This window comes from Podarcis vaucheri (genome assembly GCF_965113315.1).
Source record: "Podarcis vaucheri genome assembly, chromosome: 11".
Lineage (NCBI taxonomy): Eukaryota > Metazoa > Chordata > Lepidosauria > Squamata > Lacertidae > Podarcis > Podarcis vaucheri.
The window spans coordinates 19,368,976-19,388,207 of record NC_138749.1 but is presented as its reverse complement, the minus strand read 5'-3'; the positions used below and the strand labels follow the sequence as shown (position 1 = coordinate 19,388,207).

The 19,232-nt window shown below is 43.2% G+C and overlaps 1 protein-coding gene across 1 annotated transcript; it reads left to right on the top strand.

Annotated features, from left to right (window-relative positions):
- The first annotated feature begins 2,267 nt into the window (after window positions 1-2,267).
- Window positions 2,268-18,662, top strand: C9 (complement C9). Its single transcript, XM_082241996.1, has 12 exons — window positions 2,268-2,419; window positions 3,721-3,811; window positions 5,543-5,687; window positions 6,521-6,668; window positions 7,252-7,390; window positions 9,320-9,544; window positions 11,857-12,097; window positions 13,049-13,174; window positions 13,913-14,094; window positions 15,229-15,457; window positions 17,008-17,196; window positions 18,476-18,662. The coding sequence occupies exons 1-11, from the start codon at window positions 2,343-2,345 to the stop codon at window positions 17,172-17,174; spliced, it is 1,770 nt and encodes a 589-aa protein (XP_082098122.1). The 5' UTR covers window positions 2,268-2,342; the 3' UTR covers window positions 17,175-17,196; window positions 18,476-18,662.
- Window positions 18,663-19,232: the final 570 nt, after the last annotated feature.

Below are 19,232 nucleotides of genomic sequence, written 5' to 3'. Positions count from 1 at the left end.
ATTCCCTCCTCACCTGCCCTTTTTGCCTCAAAAGCTTCGTTCTAAGCTACAAAAAAAAATTGTTCGAAGTTGCTTCCCCAGCTACCGAGTTCAGGATGAAGTAAGTGACACAAACAACCAGCTAGTAAATGTTTAATTTTTCTTTTGATTGGATGTGATTGCTAAAGAATCGGATGTCCCTCTGTATCTCTGAAAAGTAAACAATCTTACTCCAAACAAGGGCATATTTAAAAGGGACTTTGTCAAACCTTCTGTACAACCAAGTTAAGCTTAAGATTACTGCATAACTATTCCTGCAGAAGTATGCAGGTATGGCACAGTGGCTCAGAAGGGAAGCCAGATCTTGCAGTGCCTTGAACTAACACTAATCTCTGCTGCCTGATACTCTGTGGTGGATTTATGACCGGCTTCCTCAGACTTGCCCCTCCAGATGCTTTTGGCCTACAACTCCCATAATCCCTAGCTAGCTGGACCAGTGATCAGGGATGATGGGAATTGTAGTCTCAAAACATCTGGAGGGCAGAGTTTGAGGAAGCGTGATTTATAGCATCTCAAATGTGTTTTCATTGGCCTCTGTGCCACGTACAACTCCCTCTTGAATCAAGCAACTGCATGGATCCTGCTCAGCGATGCTACAAGCCCCACCAATCTAACCTGCCCACCCTCTTTGGGGGGGGGGTGAATATTCCACTAACCGTGGCACGTTCTGATGTCTGGTTTCAGTATTTGTGTAACTCTGGAAGTGTATACAGTGGCACCTCGGGTTAAGTACTTAATTTGTTCCAGAGGTCCGTTCTTAACCTGAAACTGTTCTTAACCTGAAGCACCACTTTGGCTAATGGGGCCTCCTGCTGCTGTCACGCCGCCGGAGCACGATTTCTGTTCTCATCCTGAAGCAAAGTTCTTAACCCGAGGTAATATTTCTGGGTTAGCAGAGTTTGTAACCTGAAGCGTATGTAACCCGAGGTACCACTGTACTCAATTCTGACCAAACTAAGCCTCCTGAAATGTATTTTGCTCTAGGAGACTGACTTTGGTCAGAATCAAGCATACACTTCCAGAGTTAAATGCATTACTTTTGATAAGTGAGCCTCCATGGTAGCTAGAGGGCTGTGAAAATTTGCATCCCAGGCTTTTTAGACTCTTCTCCCCATGTATTAAAGGTAAAGGACCTCTGGATGGTTAGGTCCAGTCAAAAGCGACTATGGGGAGCCAGCGTTTGTCCACAGACAGCTTTCTGGGTCATGTGGCCAGTATGACTAAACTGCTTCTGGCGCAACGGAACACAGTGATGGAAACCAGAGCACATGGAAATGCCTTTTACCTTCCCGCCGCAGCGGTACCTATTTATCTACTTGCACTAGCGTGCTTTCAAACTGCTAGGTTGGCGAGAGCTGGGACAGAGCAATGGGAGTTCACTCCGTTGCAGGGATTTGAACTGCCGACCTTCTGATCGGCAAGTCCAAGAGGCTCAGTGGTTTAGACCACAGCTCCACCGCTTCCCAGGCTCTTCTCCCCATGTACTGTCTGAACCCAAAGGGGTGCATCAATTGCCAGGTGTGATTCCCACCCCCACCCCCAGCTTTCTTACCCCACTATAACTAGCAAAAAGTTTTGGGCTGGCTCATAGAAGACCCTCTCCTTGTTTTGTCTTGGGTGCCCAGGGTGGTCAGCACTTAACGGTAACTGAGAATCCTGGTGCCGCACTAGGGACTTGTGAAATGCTCCAGTTAAGTGGTCTAACTTGTTTTTGGGTGTGCCTACTGCGTTCTTTTTTCCCCGCATTCTTGCAAAGGTTCCTGATGTGCTTTGCTTTTACAATAAAACAGTGCTGCTTTGTTCTCCCCCCCTCCCACTTTGTGCATAAGAACGTAGGGGGCTGCCTTACATCAAGGCAAACCATTAGCGCCCCCCCCCCCAGATCCAAATTGTCCAGGCTGACTTACAGGCAGTGGGTCTGCAGGTTTTCGGATGCAGGGAATTCCCAGCCCTACCTGGAGAAGCCAGGAACTGAACTCAGGACCCTCTGTATGCAAAGCACACACTCTGTCCCTGAGCTACCGCCCTATTGTGTAATGCGTGGAATTGGAGAGAGAAAGGACAGGTGCCTGGGCTTTCTCTTCTCCCCTTCTCTCTGCCTGGGGAATGCCAAGACCAGCTGATTTTCCAAATTCTTCACTGTCAACAAACTCCAGGCTGCTTCCCGAAAGTCAGCAGCAGGCTCTGCCTCCTTTTGGCAGGGGTTTTTGTTTGTTTTTCTGCTAATCAATAACAAAAAGGAAAGGACAAAAAGCTTCCCATTTGGGTGCTACGGTTTTGGTGTCGCAGTCGACAGCAGCGCCATGAAAACCTTACTGCCTCTTATAGCGGCACTGTGCATCTTAGGAGCAAATGGCTTTGTCTCACCAGGGAGGAAAAGGTAAGTGGACTTTAAAATGAATACATAAATATCCTGAAGAAACCAGAGGCTTTTCTCCTGGGCATAGTTGGCCAATCGGTGTTAAAGAAGGATAGAACTTTCTTTATGTATGCTACAGCAGCAGCAAGAATTCTTGTTGCAAAGCACTGGAAGACACAAGAGTTACCCACCCTGGAAGAATGGTAAATGCAACTAATAGACTACACGGAGATGGCGGAAATGACTGGCAGAATCCGAGACCAGGGAGAAGAGCTTGTGGAAGAAGATTGGAGGAAATTTAAAATTTATTTACAGAAACATTGTAACATTTTTGAATGCTGATGACGTTGAAATGAACTGAAGGGGTTCTAGCAACAAGGTAAAATGTAAGATGGGATTGATAATAGATAAGCTAAATTGGATATGAATTTGCTGAACTAATTTTTAAAAGGGATACAAAAAAGGGAGGTGCGAGGAAGTCAGGAAGATAAGTTAACTAAAGATGAGAAATAAAAAAAAAGAGGGAGTTTTCTTTTCTTTTATATGTGTTCTTTCTCCTTTTTGTGTTTAATGTTTGTATTTTTGTATTTTGTAATTTTGTTTTTTTCTGTTTTTGTATTTTTCTGAATTTTTCTATTGATAAAACTTAATAAAATATTATAAAAATAAAATAAAAAAATAAAATAAAATGAATACATAAATAAAATAAAACCTGTGTCACATTTCCCACAGCAAATGTAGAATTTGCTCTGATTACTCTTTGGAGCCTGAAGTTAGCGAATCTGAATGATTTCCAATTTCAGCATCAAGGTAGTATATGAGACTGCAGTTCTGCATATGCTTAGATTGTAATCAGCCCCAGTGAATTTAGTGGGAGTGGCTTCCAGTTCAAACATGAAAGGAAGATCCACTGTAAGGTTTCCCAGGAAGGAACATGGCTCTTGGGATGATAAAAAAGTCCTGTATTTTCAACTGCCCAGTCTAGTTTTAAAGACAGAAGCATCATAAGAAAGGAGAGCAATGACCTTAAAGTTCTCCATCAGCGGTGACTGGCGGAGAGCAAACTGAGAAGGCACCAAGTCAAATCACCTCATGGTCGCAGGCTTTCCCACTATAGCAAGATAGGCTGTAAATTTTTCTGCCTTTGCCTCTGTGTCCATAAAATTCAGCATATGCAAATATATGTCCCTTTTCTCGTCTCTTTTGGTGATGTCTTTCCCCTAGTATGGGGCCTATTTCCCCCCCTTCCCCAATAACATTGCTTCTGATTTTTAGTTTACTGAATAGTACTGCATAAAAGCATCTTGTTGTTCTATACTAAGAGAGCGAAGAGAAGTGGACGTCAGGCCCATCGATTGCTTGCTGAGCCGCTGGAGCGAATGGGGACCGTGCAATGCATGTGCGAAGGAAAGAGTAAGTCATGGGTTTGTGACTGATAGTTAGCCCAGGAGGCTTTTGTTTGAAACAACAATGTGTTTTAGGGATAAGAATGTAAGATTAGCCTGAGGATCGGGGGCCCGTCCAGTCCGGCCTCCTATTCTCAGAGTGGCCACTCAGATGCCTGCAGGAAACCCTCAAGCAGCAGCCCAGCACCAGAGCACTTCCCCCTCCTGCAATTCCCAGCCCCTGGGATTCAGTAGCAATGGCAACTAGTTCTTGCCATTGATAGCCTTATCCTCCATGAATTTGAATTTGTTCGGACCTCTGGCAATGGCACACCTTGTGGAGCTCCAGTTTATATTGTGGTCTATCATAACTGGTGATGGCTCTGCTTAGTTCAACCCAGAAGCGACTCAGTAACTTCAAACTCCTGACAGTAAAGTAAATGTTCATGACTTTGGGGGGGGGGCAGGGGTAGCTTGTTTAGTTTTCTGACTTTGTAGAGCCACTGGATAACAATGAACTTAGTGGCGCCATCCGTAATCTGAATCGGAACAGTAAGGTACAAATTATTAGGGCTGTTGATATTTTTACCTCAGCACAGGGGTTAGACTCTGTGATGCATGCGCCTTTTCCAAACCCGATGTTCCAGTCCTATCCTCAAATTATCCGGCAATGTAGTCAGCGTAGATTTGGTGGATTGTAGAACAAAGAGTGCCACCTACTGGTGCACTGCACTATACTTTTAGAAGGTTTCTGTGTACAACGGTCTGTATGTTCCTACAGCCCTACCGTTAGGCGAGGTGAGGCAGCCACCTCAGGCAGCAAATACTGGGTAACAGGTAGTGGTTGGGAAGTTTGCCTTGCGCTCCTTGAGCTGGTCTGCTGCCTTCAAGTGTGCCAAAGGACACTGTCCCTTTGCCACTGTTGAAGTAAAATTCAACTCCCAGTCCAGTAATAATAATAATAATAATAATAATAATAATAATAATAATAATAATATAATTTATTTTTATTGTTGTTGTTTTTTTATTACCCTACCCATCTGGCTGGGTTTCCCCAACCACTCTGGGCAGCTCTCAACAGAATATTAAAAACACAATAAAATATCAAACATTAAAAGCTTCCCTAAACAGGGCTGCCTTCAGATGTCTTCTAAAAGTCAGGTAGTTGTTTATTTCCTTGACATATGATGGGAGGGTGTTCCACAGGGCAGGCACCACCACCAAGAAGGCCCTCTGCCTGGTTCCCTGTAACCTCACTTCTCGCAGTGAGGGAACTGCCAAAAGACCTTCAGAGCTGGACCTCAGTGTACAGGCTGAACAATGGGGGTGGAGACACTCCTTCGGGTATACTGAGCCGTGGTCGTTTAGGGCTGTAAAGGTCAGCACCAACACTTTGAATTGTGCTCGGAAATGTAGTGGCCTTTTGAATGTGGAATATGGGGGCAAGGTTCCATCTTGTCCTTTGCTTTAAGCAGCAAAATGTCTTCAGGCATTAGCATTGTAGAAAAAGTAGTCATTGGTATTTTCTAACCAGGCATGCCTTTTGATCAAAGCACCAAAGAATGGAGACTCCATTGTGGAGATGCGATGAGTAGGCCTCCTTTTAATTTTGTGCATAATCCGCCCCCCAACCTCCCACTTAGTTTCCGTCAAAGTTATTTGGCGTGTGCAAAGAATGTACCGGTACATCATTTCATGGCTGCTCAGCCACACCAGTCCTTTTGAGCACCTGTAATTCTTCTTCCTTTCTTTTCTAAAGTATCGCTCGAGGAGCGTTGTGAGATTCGGTCAATATGGAGGGAAGCCATGTATTGAAGCTCTGGGAGACAGACAGTTCTGCCAGCCAGACACCCCCTGCCCTGAAGAGCTACCAGATTGTGGCAATGACTTCATGTGTGAAAATGGTATGCAGTTCTTTTGCATTATTCTTTGAAACTGATTCCCACGGTGGATTATACTGGTGATCATTAGTTGCCCATCACAAGGCACCATCTTGTCATGATTTAGCAGCTCTCTGAAATACTCTTACGGAAGTCCCTTCTCATACGCATTCACATGGTGCGTATTTCACCTGGAAATGTTGAGCTCGTTTTCCTGATTGTAATGCCAGCGCTTCTGTTCTGTTTTCTAACATTCCTCTCACCCCTAGCGTGTTGTGCAATTGTGGCTTTTTGGCTAATGTTGCCCTAATTTTCATTCGCACCAGACAACATGGTGCCACACAACAGTCTATGTTTTTACTGATTTTTCAAATTTTAGCAAATCCACCCCAAATGATCCCCACCCCCATGCAAACAGCAGGAAAGAATTGTATGTAGGTATACTACACCAAATGTTGTCACTTCACTCCCAGAAACAGGTTGGGTTTTTTCCTGGAATCAAGTAACATGAAAATTAGCTCATAGTTTCCTGAACTGGTATTGTACATTTTTGCTGGTTTGGTTGTCGCTCCTAATCAAGATATTGTCTTTTATCACCATCATCATCTATACCACCCCTCATCCTCAAAGGACAATTATACGTATGTGTGTGTGGTTGTATTTGTTTAATGTCTACATTTTCACAGTGACAATTTTTTAAACATTGAAAGGGTAAAACAGGTTTTCATTTCCTTTATGGTCAAAAAATCCACCAGTGGCACTGGGGGAAACCCAACTAGGTTTGGTTCAAGCCAAAAGACTGAGAGCAATAAGAACTGTTTAACAGCTAGAGATATGGTTCCTCATTCTACACTTAGGACACTGTATAAAGAAAAGGTTGGTGTGTAATACGGAAGACGATTGTGGAGACTTTTCCGATGAAGACAATTGCGAAGGTGATCCTCGTGCACCCTGTCGTGACCGTATAATTGATGTATCAGAGGTTGGAAGAACAGCTGGCCGTGGGTAAGTTCTGGGAAGTTCTTGGGAGAATTATGGGAGATGTAGCAAATCTATTGGCAGGGCCGAACCTACTGTTAGGCAGTTTGAGATGCCTACCTCTGGTGGCGGATGCTGTTAGTTTATGAGTAGCAGTGGCAGAAGGTCCCTTGACTTTTCCTCATGAGTCCCGTGGTCGTTCTGCTCTGTTAGAGGGCAGGTCTCTGTGTGCCATGTGATGTGCCCAGCATTCCATAGCTAGGTTGCCCTCCATTGTGGTAAGGATGAATTACAGCTGTACCTCAGAAGCTGAACGGAATCTGCTCCGGAAGTCCATTCGACTTCCAAAATGTTTGGAAACCAAGGCGCAGCTTCCGATTGGCTGCGGGAAGCTCCTGAAGCCAACCAGAAGCCACTTCGGGCATTTGGGTTCCAAAGGACATTCACAAACCGGAACAGTTGCTTCTGGGTTCACGGCGTTTGGGAGCCAAAACGTTCAAGTTGCAAGGCGTTCATCAACCAAGGTGCAACTGTATATTTGAATGGTATAGCAGGTTTTAAGTGACCAAGATCCTGGAAGACGCTAGTTTGTTGTGTGATTTTGTTGCAGTGTCAACATTCTGGGCATGGAACCAAAAGAAAGCCCATTTTACAATGAGTTTTACAACGGAGTCTGCGACAGAGTCCGCGATGGGAATACTGGAATATACTATCGCAAGCCATGGAATGTTGCTGTGCTCAATTATGACGTAAGCCCCTTTGTGCAAAGTGGAGAGTGTGCATTTGACTCCATGCTCGCCTAGCTTTATCCAAAATGCATACGCCTCCTGTACGTTGTTGTAAAATGCTACAATCTGATGCTTCACACTGACTGGAGTCCTGAAGCCATTGCTAATTTGTCTCCAGCCAAGGTTTTTATTTAAAAAAATGTTGTTGTTGGTTACCAATAATATTGCTGCTTTTTTGTTTTGGTAAACTGCTTTGAGGTTTTCCACAGTCAAGAGATATATACATTTTATGAAATGAAATTTAAACAAAGGGGTGGGCACCTTTGCATAAGGTAAAGACATCCCTGCCCCGTCAACCACCCTCCTGGTGCATACACAAACAGAAATGAATCTGACACTAATGAAGTTGTGCTGATGTGAACAGCTGGGGGAAAGAGCTGTGCAACACATCCAGGGGGCGGGAACAAATTTGCTGAGCTCTAAGGCTGTGATAACCACACTATTGCACACACAACTCTGCAACGGTATCAACACGGTTTACAAATTCTGAAGGGTCACTTTCACATGAAATGAGACCTCCAAAACATCATTAATTCTTTTGTGTTTTGAGCTGATACCCAAATCTCCAATCACTGCCACACTAATAATGATAATAATAAATTTTTCAGGAAACCAGGCTCAGGGCGGCTAACAACAAATTTAAAACACTTAATTGATGCTACAAAAAACCAGCATGAAATACGTATAAAGCGTAAATAACCATAAAATCAAAAATCATTTTTTGGGGGAAATCCATCCAATAAACATTAGATGATCACCAGGGCTAGCTGGCTAAATTAGTCCCACTTGGGCCAGCGTGGAGACCAGGGAAGAACCAGCTGTGGGATCCCAGAACTGGCAATCTTCACAAAAAGGGGAGGGGAAGGGAAGGGAACAAAAGATCTGGATACTAAAGCTCTGGATAGGTGTCTTGTTTTCTGTGAGGCTTCTCCATCACAGAAAAGCAGCATAAAAGGTTTAAAAACAAATCAAGAAGTTCTAGACAATGGGTGTTTCGCTCTCGTCTTCTTTTGGTCAAATGAGCTAGACATCAGTCATTGCTATGGCTAAAAGGTAAAGCACTGAAGGTGGCTAGTTTCTCACAAAACAATTGAGAATAGCATCTGCACATTTTGTATTATATCTCAGGTATTACAGATGCTGGAATCTAGGGGGTTATGGCTGATCTGAGGGCAACCAACCTATTATTTCCACCACTGGGGGGATTCTACAGATATATTTTAGTTTTAAATATTTTGTTAAAACTCATACAGACTGAAAACTCTTGTTTTTAACTTGTCGGTGGCAGGAATTGATTACTTGTTTGTTTATCAGTTCTCTCCTACGCTGCCCCATCTTTTTCCCCTGTTTTGTTTTGGATCTTCTATGTTTTTGTTTTTACTTTGGGAATGTGCTGGCCTTTGTTTATATTTGCTTTTACAACCGGATAAATGGGTCATTACAACAAGTGTCCAATTGTTAGGGTTTAAGCCTCGTTTTAAATGTATTTGGCTTTCCAATGTGTTTTTAACTATTCTATGTGCAAACTGCCTTGAGAGAGTGGTTTAGAGAGCTATTAATAAATTAAGAAGAATAACAAATAAGCAATAAAGTTGGTGTGAAATAATAGATGGATAGATAGATGATAGAGATAGATAGATAGATAGATATAGATAGATAGTATGAACTTTCAGAGGAAATGTGGGGACAAAATGAATGAATGAATGCACTTTATTTTAATTAATGCGCTTTTCTAGCTGTCCTGAATCTGCTGCTGTACATTTTCAATTATTGGCTCTAAGTTTCTAATCTTATAACAGAGAGTGAAAACCATTCCTTCCATTAGGCTGCATATATTCCAGGCCGATTGCCTACTAAATTGCCTGCTGTATCATTTTTTCTCTTTCTAAGACAAAAGGAGACAAAAGATTTAGAAATGAAGTCTACGAGGACCAGGTGTCGGCAGTAAAGAATATGTTCAGCGAAAGGCATAGGTCTGCTCAGTCTAGCTTTTCTCTCAAATTGACACCTACAGAAGTAGGAAATGGCACATCCACCAGCTTCGGTTTGAGCATGAACACAGATGCATCCTCCAATGAAACTCTACATAAATTCTTAAAGGATTCTAAAGGAAAGGTAAGCTATCCTAAACAAACAAACCCAAAATGGGGAGCCCTTCTGTGTTATTTGGGGGACTTGATATTAGCACGCTGTTAGGAGTGTTTTATTTATTTATTTAGTACAGTGGTACCTCAGTTTTCGAATGTAATCCATTCAGGAAGACCGTTCGAGTTCTGAAATGTTCGAAAACCGAAAACTCAATAACCGACAGCTAGGCCTCAGGATTTTTCAGTCAGCAGAAGCTGTGTGGCATGTTCGACTTCCGAGGTGTGTTCGAAAACCGAAGCATTTACTTCCGGGTTTATGGCGTTTGAAAACCGAAATGTTCGTCAACTGAGATGTTCGAAAACTGAGGTACCACTGTATACAGCTTAAGATACGTTTGTGTGTGTTTTCCTTAACAGTATAAAATATTTATTTAAAAATCAATAAAAACAGGCTTTCTTTAAAAAGGAGACACAATGAAACAATCAAAATATAGATGAAATCAACAGGGTGTTTTTTGAAGGGATACATGTGAAACTGACCACAGGTCTATCCCCAGCTTAAAGAGTCCCAGGAAACAGAGCTGGGTAGAATATAGTACCTGCAGTTTGCCATTAAAACGTTACTGGTGGCCTTGCCCCTTGTCCTACTTTTTAATACAGATTTTATATTGATAAAACTTTTATATAAACTTAATAGTCTTTTTTTAAAAAAGAAATTTTGTTTTAGGGTATTGTGTGACCTATTTACTTTACTATCTCATTGCTCCCCATCAGACAGAGTAGGTTTCATAGGAGACAACTCCTTGGAGCTGAGGTCCCTCCAAGCTCCTCCATTAAAATATTTGAGGGGACTGGGCATCCCCAAAGTTGATGGGCACTGCCATTCAAATGCACTGCATCTTGTGATCAATTATGTGCAAAGGGCTTACCTGGGCTCTCCCAATATTTTATTCAAGTTAGTAACTCAGTAGGTTCCAAGTCCTTTCAACCTATGGTGTGGATGCTAATCTCCCCTAATAGTTTGAGGGGCCCAAAAATGTTTCAAGGGGAGGAGCTGTTCCCACATTCATTTTTGTTTCATCCTCCTTGGATATGTATGCAAAGTTTTTTGAGTCAGTCCATGTGGTTCCTAATCCCCTAGTTGAGGGGGTCCATTGAAACTAAGTTTTGTTTTGGGGATTGTAAGACTGTCCCTTCCACCCTGATGCTTAGGAATATGTTTAGAGCCCTTTCCAGAGGCATGTTTGTATATACACCAATGACTCTTGAATGAGGAATAGTGTGAAAGCTGTGGAGGTTTCCTTCAACCTCAGCAAAATTGTCTAATGAAAACAAATTCCCTGCCACTTTGGGCCTTTGATAACTGTCGAGCAGGCAGGAATTCACTGGTGAAGCTTCACCAGGCAATATTTAATTTCTATACAACCTTCCATCCAAAGATCACAGGGTGATTTAAAATATAAAAATACAAACCATAATAAGGAATGAAAACAATAACCCATAGACCAGGGGTCAGCCAACTTTTTCAGCAGGGTCCACTGTCCCTCGGACCTTGTGAGGGGCTGGACTATATTTTTTTTTTGGGGGGGGAATAATGAACGAATTCCTATGCCCCACAAATAACCCAGAGATGCATTTTAAATAAAAGGACACATTCTACTCATGTAAAAACAAAGTGATTCCTGGACTGTCCGTGGGCCGGATTGAGAAGGTGATTGGGCTGGATCTGGCCCCCGGGCCTTAGTTTGCCTACCCATGCCATACATGCACAGTTTAAAGGGCCATAGTTTTTTTTAATTGCCCAAAGGCCTGGGGGAAGAGGAACGTTTTCACTTGGCACCTAAAGATATGTAAAGAAGGCACCAGGTGACCCTCCCTGGGGAGAACATTCCACAAGTGGGAGCCACCACAGAAAAGGCCTGCTCTCGTGTTGCTGTGCTCTGGACCTCTCACAGAGGAGGCACATGAAGAAGAGCCTCAGATGGCGATTGCAGGGTCCAGGTCAGTTTATATGGGGAGGCAGTAGAAGCTTCAACTGTTCTGCTTTAAAGAGGAAAGTCGAAGAGGGATGGTTGGTAGGTGTGACTTCTGGGGCAGCATTCTAACATGCTACCCTTATTGAGCACTGCATGTTTTAATTTTGAGAAGGAGTCAAGCCCCCGACAAGTTAACCCACTTGCGGAACAATAGTGCTTGAGATCCTTTCCAAAGGGAGGATGCCATCAAACGGAAGACTTCCCTCCATAATGTTGGACACATTGTCACCCTAGAGATGGGAGAACATCTGGTCCTCTCGTTTTCCCGTTGGCAGAAGGTTAACCCCGTCGTTCTGCATTACAGCATCAAACATTTTTTCACGTGAAAGGAAACATTGAACTGGGAACCTTTCAAATGCGAAGGCGTGATGTCCGCCTGACCGACACATTCCTTGAAGATGTAAAATATCTGCCCAGTGCATACGACAAGGGAGAATATTTTAAATTTTTGGAAATGCACGGAACTCATTTTGCACAGAAGGGAACGGTTGGTGGGAAATATGAACTACTGTATGTACTGGACAACCAAACAATGAAAAGTGAAGGTAGGAACTGTTTCATTAATTTCAGAGGCTATACTCCAATCCAATTCAGGGTGGGTGCTACCCTATCTGATAATAATACTGAAGTATGGACAAAAAAACCAAACTAGCACACATACTTTTACATAACCAATATCTATGGCAATAAACTATCACAAAAGGAACAATCCAAAACCAATAAGTGATTATTTGGTCTGTTTGTGCAGCCTAAAGCAAAGTCACTGCTTGTAGAGAAACTAGCAAACCAATCAGCTGGAGTGGCCTTTGATGTATTAGCACAGCTGGAATTTCCATCACAAGAGCTGTGATGCATACTCTTATATTAGACTAGTCCTCAATTGCAAAATTGTGACTAATGTAATATAAAGACAGGAGGCGAGAAAAGCATAAAAAATGTGGCATTAGTCATTATGACAGGGATGCGGGTGGCACTGTGGGTTAAACCACAGAGCCTAGGACTTGCCAATCAGAAGGCTGGTGGTTCGAATCCCCGTGATGGGGTGAGCTCCCATTGCTCTGCCCCAGCTCCTGCCAACCTAGCAGTTCGAAAGCACGTCAAAGTGCAAGTAGATAAATAGGTACCGCTCTGGCGGGAAGGTAAACGGCGTTTCCGTGCGCTGCTCTGGTTCGCCAGAAGCAGCTTAGTCATGCTGGCCACGTGACCCGGAAGCTGTATGCCAGCTCCCTCGGCCAATAAAGCGAGATGAGCACCGCAACCCCAGAGTCGGCCATGACTGGACCTAATGGTCAGGAGTCCCTTTACCTTTACCTTTAGTCATTATGCCATGACTGGATATCACCCTTAAATGAAAACTAAAAAGTCTTTGCTGCTTTTTCTTATGGGTACAACTTGATTGCCTTTCCGAATATAATTTCATGGTTCAGGAAATTTATTAATGAGCCTTTCCCTCCTTCCATCTTTTATTGAATGTCTGTTTTTAACTCTGTTTGCAGGAGTCACCGTCGAAGACGTAAAAGCTTGCCTGGGTTACAATACAGATTTTGGTTTAACAGCCGGCACATTTGAAGTCAAGAATACCAACAAAGGGAAGGACTGCAAAAGTAGCAAGATTAGAAATGGTAAATATATCTATATATTTAAAGATTTATGTTCAAAATACACAAAAAGGGGACTATATATTTGGGCACACCCACTTCTGAAAATTTCATGTCCAAGCTGGCATTGGCGATGGCAAGTGTGCCCCTGTTGCAAAGGTGTCCCTGTGGCAAGGAGGTGCACTTTCAGAACTCATTTATCTTTACATCATCCATTCCAAAAGAAATTTAAAAGATGTGTAAGTAAAGTGATGGACTATGCTGAATCAGCAAATTTAACAGCTAAAATAAGAGAACTTAGCAATGACAGTTTTATGGAACAATGAAAGCCTTTTTTTGGATTATTAAAGAAATATTATAATATGATGAATTCACGAGCAGGATTTGAACTATTTATTGCATTATGGTTATGATATAAAAGAGGGGAGAAAGGGCGAAGCAAAGGGGTGGAATATAAAAAAAAACACCATGGAAAATGGGATGGGAAGTCAATAAAGCCTAATAAAAAAATTTAATGTGAAATTTGTGGAATTTTAATCAAATACTTTTTTTTAAAGACATTTTAAAAAGGAGATTGCACAGTAGCACAGATTTTGAGTGTCCCACAGTACATATGTTGTCATGAATTTGGCAAAAAGGGGGGGATTTGTTTGTTGTTCTGGGCCTTTCCAGGTGTTTGTCTGCATAAGAAAGTCAGAATGATGGTGAGACAACATCCCGAGGGCCCTTGGTCCATCCTTGCCCTGTTTCTTTCCTCTGCAGAGGACAACCCCAGTAACAGCGGAATTATCCACAATGTGATATCTCTCGTTCATGGAGGGAAGACTGAAGTTCTGGTTAGGCTGAAGGAAAAGCTGTCGCGAGGTCACAGCGTCGTTGATGTGGAAGACTACGTCCAGTGGGCAGCGACGCTCCCTGATGCTCCCACAGTGATACAATACGAAGTAAGAGGGTTTTCTTCCTAAACTGATGCGCATGTTGGTATGTGGGAGAGCAGGCATGGCTCATCCCTGGTGAGGATGCACATTGCCCTTCCCTTCTCCTCAGATCTATTATTTTATGAGCAGGGAGGGATAATAAATGCCATTCCTCCTCAGCTTGGATCTGCTGCAGTGGGTGACCAAGTGCCTTGATTTGTGTGCAATGTGCTGGGTGCACATGTAAGAGTGTGTGTGTGTGGCAACATCTGCTTTCAACCACAAGCACCACTGGCATGCACATCTTCAGACGGTTGGCCGAGAGCGACTAAGGTCCTTAGGCCAAAATATCAGTCACCCCTGCTGTAAATGCTGCCCCCTTAAAATAATAATGATAATGATAATAATGATAATAATGATAATGATAATAAATAAATAAAAAAATTGTCTCCCCAGTCAAAGCCAGGCTCAGAGCAGCTAACATCATATAAATAAGACAATATGCATAATACAATATACAATATGCAAATAAAATAACATTCAGCATTCATTAAAACAATATAGAATAATATTAAATATCAGCATTTCAAAATTAAACAGAAATCCACTCAACAGTTACAATAAGTAATTTCTAAACTCCAATCAATAAAGCAACAGCAAACCACTTATGAGGAGACCCAGGGCCAGAGGGCGGGGCAAGGCAGGTAGAAGGTGGAAATAATAATAATAATAATAATAATAATAATAATAATAATAATAATAATAATTTATTTGTACCCCACCCATCTGGCTGGGTTTCCCCAGCCACTCTGGGCGGCTTCCAACAAAGATTAAAAATACATTAAAATGTATGACCTTTATTTATTGCTGAACCATGGCGAGTGAATAGGCACGTGTTATGTTTCCAAGGTAAGCACATTTTTTACCTGCAAATAAGAGCTGAGGAATTTTAGGTGCTTTCCGTGCTAGGATATTGTGAAGGAATTGGACTTTGCTGTCCGAGACTCTGTTTTACCTGAGAACACCCTTTCCTCACATGGTAGAGAACTCAGAGTAGCTAAGAGGCGGCTATCACAAATGTCAGAGAAGCTTTGATCATGCTTGCCCAAAGAATACCGCTGCTGTAACAAGTTGGATTAAGGTATTTGCATTTCTTTGCAGCCGTACCCAATTTCTACTCTCATACCGGTGACGATACCCAACTCCACCGTAAAGAGGCAGAATCTCGACCGAGCTGTGGAGGACTACATTGCTGAATATAGTGTTTGCAAATGCCAGCCCTGTCAAAATGGTGGCACTGTCATGCTGTTGAACGGAAGGTGTGAATGCGGATGCACCCCTTACTTCAAGGGAGAAGCCTGCCAGATACCCTCAGCGTTTTTTTCACCAGGTCAGCAATAGATCAAGAATTGAGGGTTCATTTCCATATTCTATTCAGGACAAGTGAGCTGCGAAGATAAAGCCATTATCCCACCTAACCCTGCACTAGGGCTCTGCTCATACAAACAGTGATGGAATTGTTCCTGGCCGATGCCACTGAAGATGCGGGGTAGTGGAATTGCATAGTTTACTACACCTGCAAAAAAAACCCTTTGCATAGAAAAGCAGGTGTTATGAAGAATATAGTTTTCACCAAGATATTCTTTGGGCCTTCACATCTCTAAACCTGGAACCAAGAAACTCTACCAAACTGGTGGAAAGCAGCAGGGTTAGTACACAAGGCTTAGGGCCCTCGTATTTACGGGACCACCTCTCCTGGTATGCCCCACAAAGGACCTTAAGGTCCATGAATAACCATAGTTTAGAGGTCCCGGGCCCTAAGGAAGTCAGACTATCTTCCGACCTGTCCCATCCTCTGTCCCATGAGACTAGGGCCCTTCAGGATTTAACCTTCTTCCATCGGGCCTGATCTTTTATTTCCTTCTCTTCCCTCCCCCTCCGCTTTTATGAAAATTAGCCGCTCTGAGACCCCACAGCTAATTCTCCCCTGACCTCCTCGCTGGCCCAAGTAGGACCAATTCAGCCAGCTAGCCCTGGGGATTATCTAATGCGTATTTATTTATTTCCCCTAAATTGATTTTTGAATTTTATAGTTATTCATGGTTTTAAATTGTATTTTATTCTGCTTTTACAATTAAGTGTTTTTAATTTGTTGTTAGCTGCCCTGACCCCGGTTTTTGAACCGGGAAGGGCAGGGTATGAATAAAATATTATTATTATTATAGCAGAGAAGTTGGGGTTCCAGAGGCATAGGCTATTGTGTCAGGTAGAAAAGCGCCCTGGGGGAGGAGTTGTGAGGGAAAGGAACAAGTGGTGGGAAGGGTTAAGCATTCCTCTCCTGCCCAGATCTTCACTTAAAACGACAAACTTTGTAGCTGTTCTGTGGAAGCAGAGATCCCTTATCCACCTAAGAAACACCCCTATCCCAAATTGCACCCTGGATGACCATTTGGGCTTACAGACACGAAGGCAGTTTAATAATAATAATAATAATAATAATAATAATAATAATAATAATAATTTATTATTTATACCCCGCCCATCTGGCTGGGCTTCCCCAGCCACTCTGGGCGGCTTCCAAAAGAATATCAAAATACTATAATACATCAAACATTAAAAGCTTCCTGAAACAGGGCTGCCTTCAGATGTCTTCTAAAAGCCTGGTAGTTGTTGTTGTCTTTGACATCTGGTGGGAGGGCGTTCCACAGGGCGGGTGCCACTACTGAGAAGGCCCTCTGCCTGGTTCCCTGTAACTTGGCTTCTCGCAGTGAGGGAACCGCCAGAAGGCCCTCGGTGCTGGACCTTAGTGTCCAGGTAGAACGATGGGGTGGAGACGCTCCTGCAGTTACTTCAATATCGAAGTAATTGCAGTGTATGTTTGTTTGTTTTTTGTTTTCATGTTAAGACTCAAAATATTTTCCACTCCAATCTTTAATTCAGTCGCAACTGGCACCGATGGCGGCTGGAGCTGCTGGTCTACCTGGTCGGCTTGTGTGCAAGGAGAACGCACTCGGAGAAGGCAGTGTAATAATCCAGAGGCTCGTGGGGGCAAGGACTGTGCAGGAGCTGACTCAGAATCGGGCTACTGTGCTGCTGACATTAAATAATGGTGTAGAAGATGCAAAGCAGGTTTGTAGTTACTCAGTGGGTGTAATAAATAGAAGTCCAACTTGGGTGGGGCAGGAAAATCCCCCAGATCAGTACGCAAGAGGAGAGGTAAGATTGTTCCACTGGACAAGCAGAAATGCTTGTGTTGACAGAACATCTGTGTTAGCACAATGTTGACTTTTTATTGTGGTTATTACAGGGCAACCACAAATTACCTTCTAGGTCATGAGTGGGGTGCCCTGAGCCCATAGGCCTCCCTCATGAAGCCAGGGGCAGACTTGGGTCTTTCACATTTCAGCAGAGTTCCATGCAAGGCCAAGCTCTGCGCCCAGTGTGGAGAAACTGGTAAAAGGTAAAGGGACCCCGACCATTAGGTCCAGTCGTGACCGACTCTGGGGTTGCGGCGCTCATCTCACTTTACTGGCCGAGGGAGCCGGCGTACAGCTTCCAGGTCATGTGGCCAGCATGACTAAGCCGCTTCTGGTGAACCAGAGCAGCGCACAGAAACGCTGTTTACCTTCCCGCCGGAGCGGTACTTATTTATCTACTTGCACTTTGACATGCTTTCGAACTGCTAGGTTGGCAGGAGCAGGGACCGAGCAATGGGAGCTCACCCTGTCGCAGGGATTCGAACCACCAACCTTCTGATTGGCAAGTCTTAGGCTCTGTGGTTTAAGCCCTGCAGAGAAACTGATAGAACTGCCCTAAACCTGCCTCTAGCGAAACCTCCCAGGCCTTCCCATTTGGCTCTCAAAGCCATTTCAGCCAAGCCACTTGCCCCTTACCTGATATCATACAATGTAGGCTTTTAAAAATAAAATACCATGTGCTGGAGAGAGGGATGGCAGCCAGCAGCATCCCCTGGTGGAGTTATCCACTCTGCATGCAAAGAGCACTTACAAGTTATGCCCACTGACTACATAGGTTGCATCTAAACTGTACATTTAAAGCACATTCAACACACATGGTTTCCCCAAAAGAATTTTGGAAACTGTAGATTTCCCTTTGTGGAGCCATAATTCCCAGCACCCATACCAAGCTACAGTTCCCAGGGTTCTTTGGGGGAAGCCATGTGTTTTAAACATGCATTTAATGTGTTTTGAATGTGTGGAGTGGATGTGACCTTTGCAGCAACTTACACGTGCAGAATTTTGACTATGGTGTCAATCTCAAGTTATCTGGAAGCCGCCAGCCTGCTTTGGCATTGCAAACGTAGGGGATCTCTGCGCATTATATTGGCCGCTCCTGCACTGAAGATTCTCCGGTTAGTTGATCTAGCTGACTGTGTGTCTTTTCACAGGTGTTTGATAGGAACACGACACAACTGGAATGACCCTTGGATCTCCACAGCAAAGTTCAAGCTGCCAAAGAGTTTTGAAAGATATGCCAGGAAATCTTGGAACCTGGTGTTAATTTGTTTTCCTTTCCTTCCTTTTTTTTTTTAAAGAGTTGAAAATAAATTTCAGCTGATGACTGGCTCAGCACAATACATTTGTATTATTTATTGCTGACACTTTTGTATTAAATTTGTGTGCCACCCTTTCTCCAAGTTGCTCAGTGCAGGGCTTGATAGATTTGTAAAATCATTTATATTCTGCTTTTTTGGGCCCCAAAGGACCCCTCAAACAGCTCACATCCAAGCACAAAAGTAATGAAACAGAAACCAATGAAAATACAATAAAACTGAGAACAAAATAAAACAGCGAAGCATAATTACCAAGGAGCGACAATGGATTTAATTGTTATTATTATTATTCTTTTTTGCTGACTAAATACTAGGTGGAAGTCTGAGCAGCTCATTTAAAAGGAGGGAAGCCTGACAAACCTCTTTAGTAGGGGTAGGGAAGCTTTTCCAGATTGAGAGCCACATTCCTTTCCTGGACACCTTTTGAGGGCCACATACTAGTGCTGAGAGTGGTCAGAAGCAAAAATGAGTGCAGCAATAAATGCCAGTTTTACCTTTTTAGTGCTCTCTCACACAGCCCTTTCTATCCTCTATCAGCCCAAGCAAGAGACATTACCAGAGTGCAAGGATACATTCCAGCAAGGCAAAAACG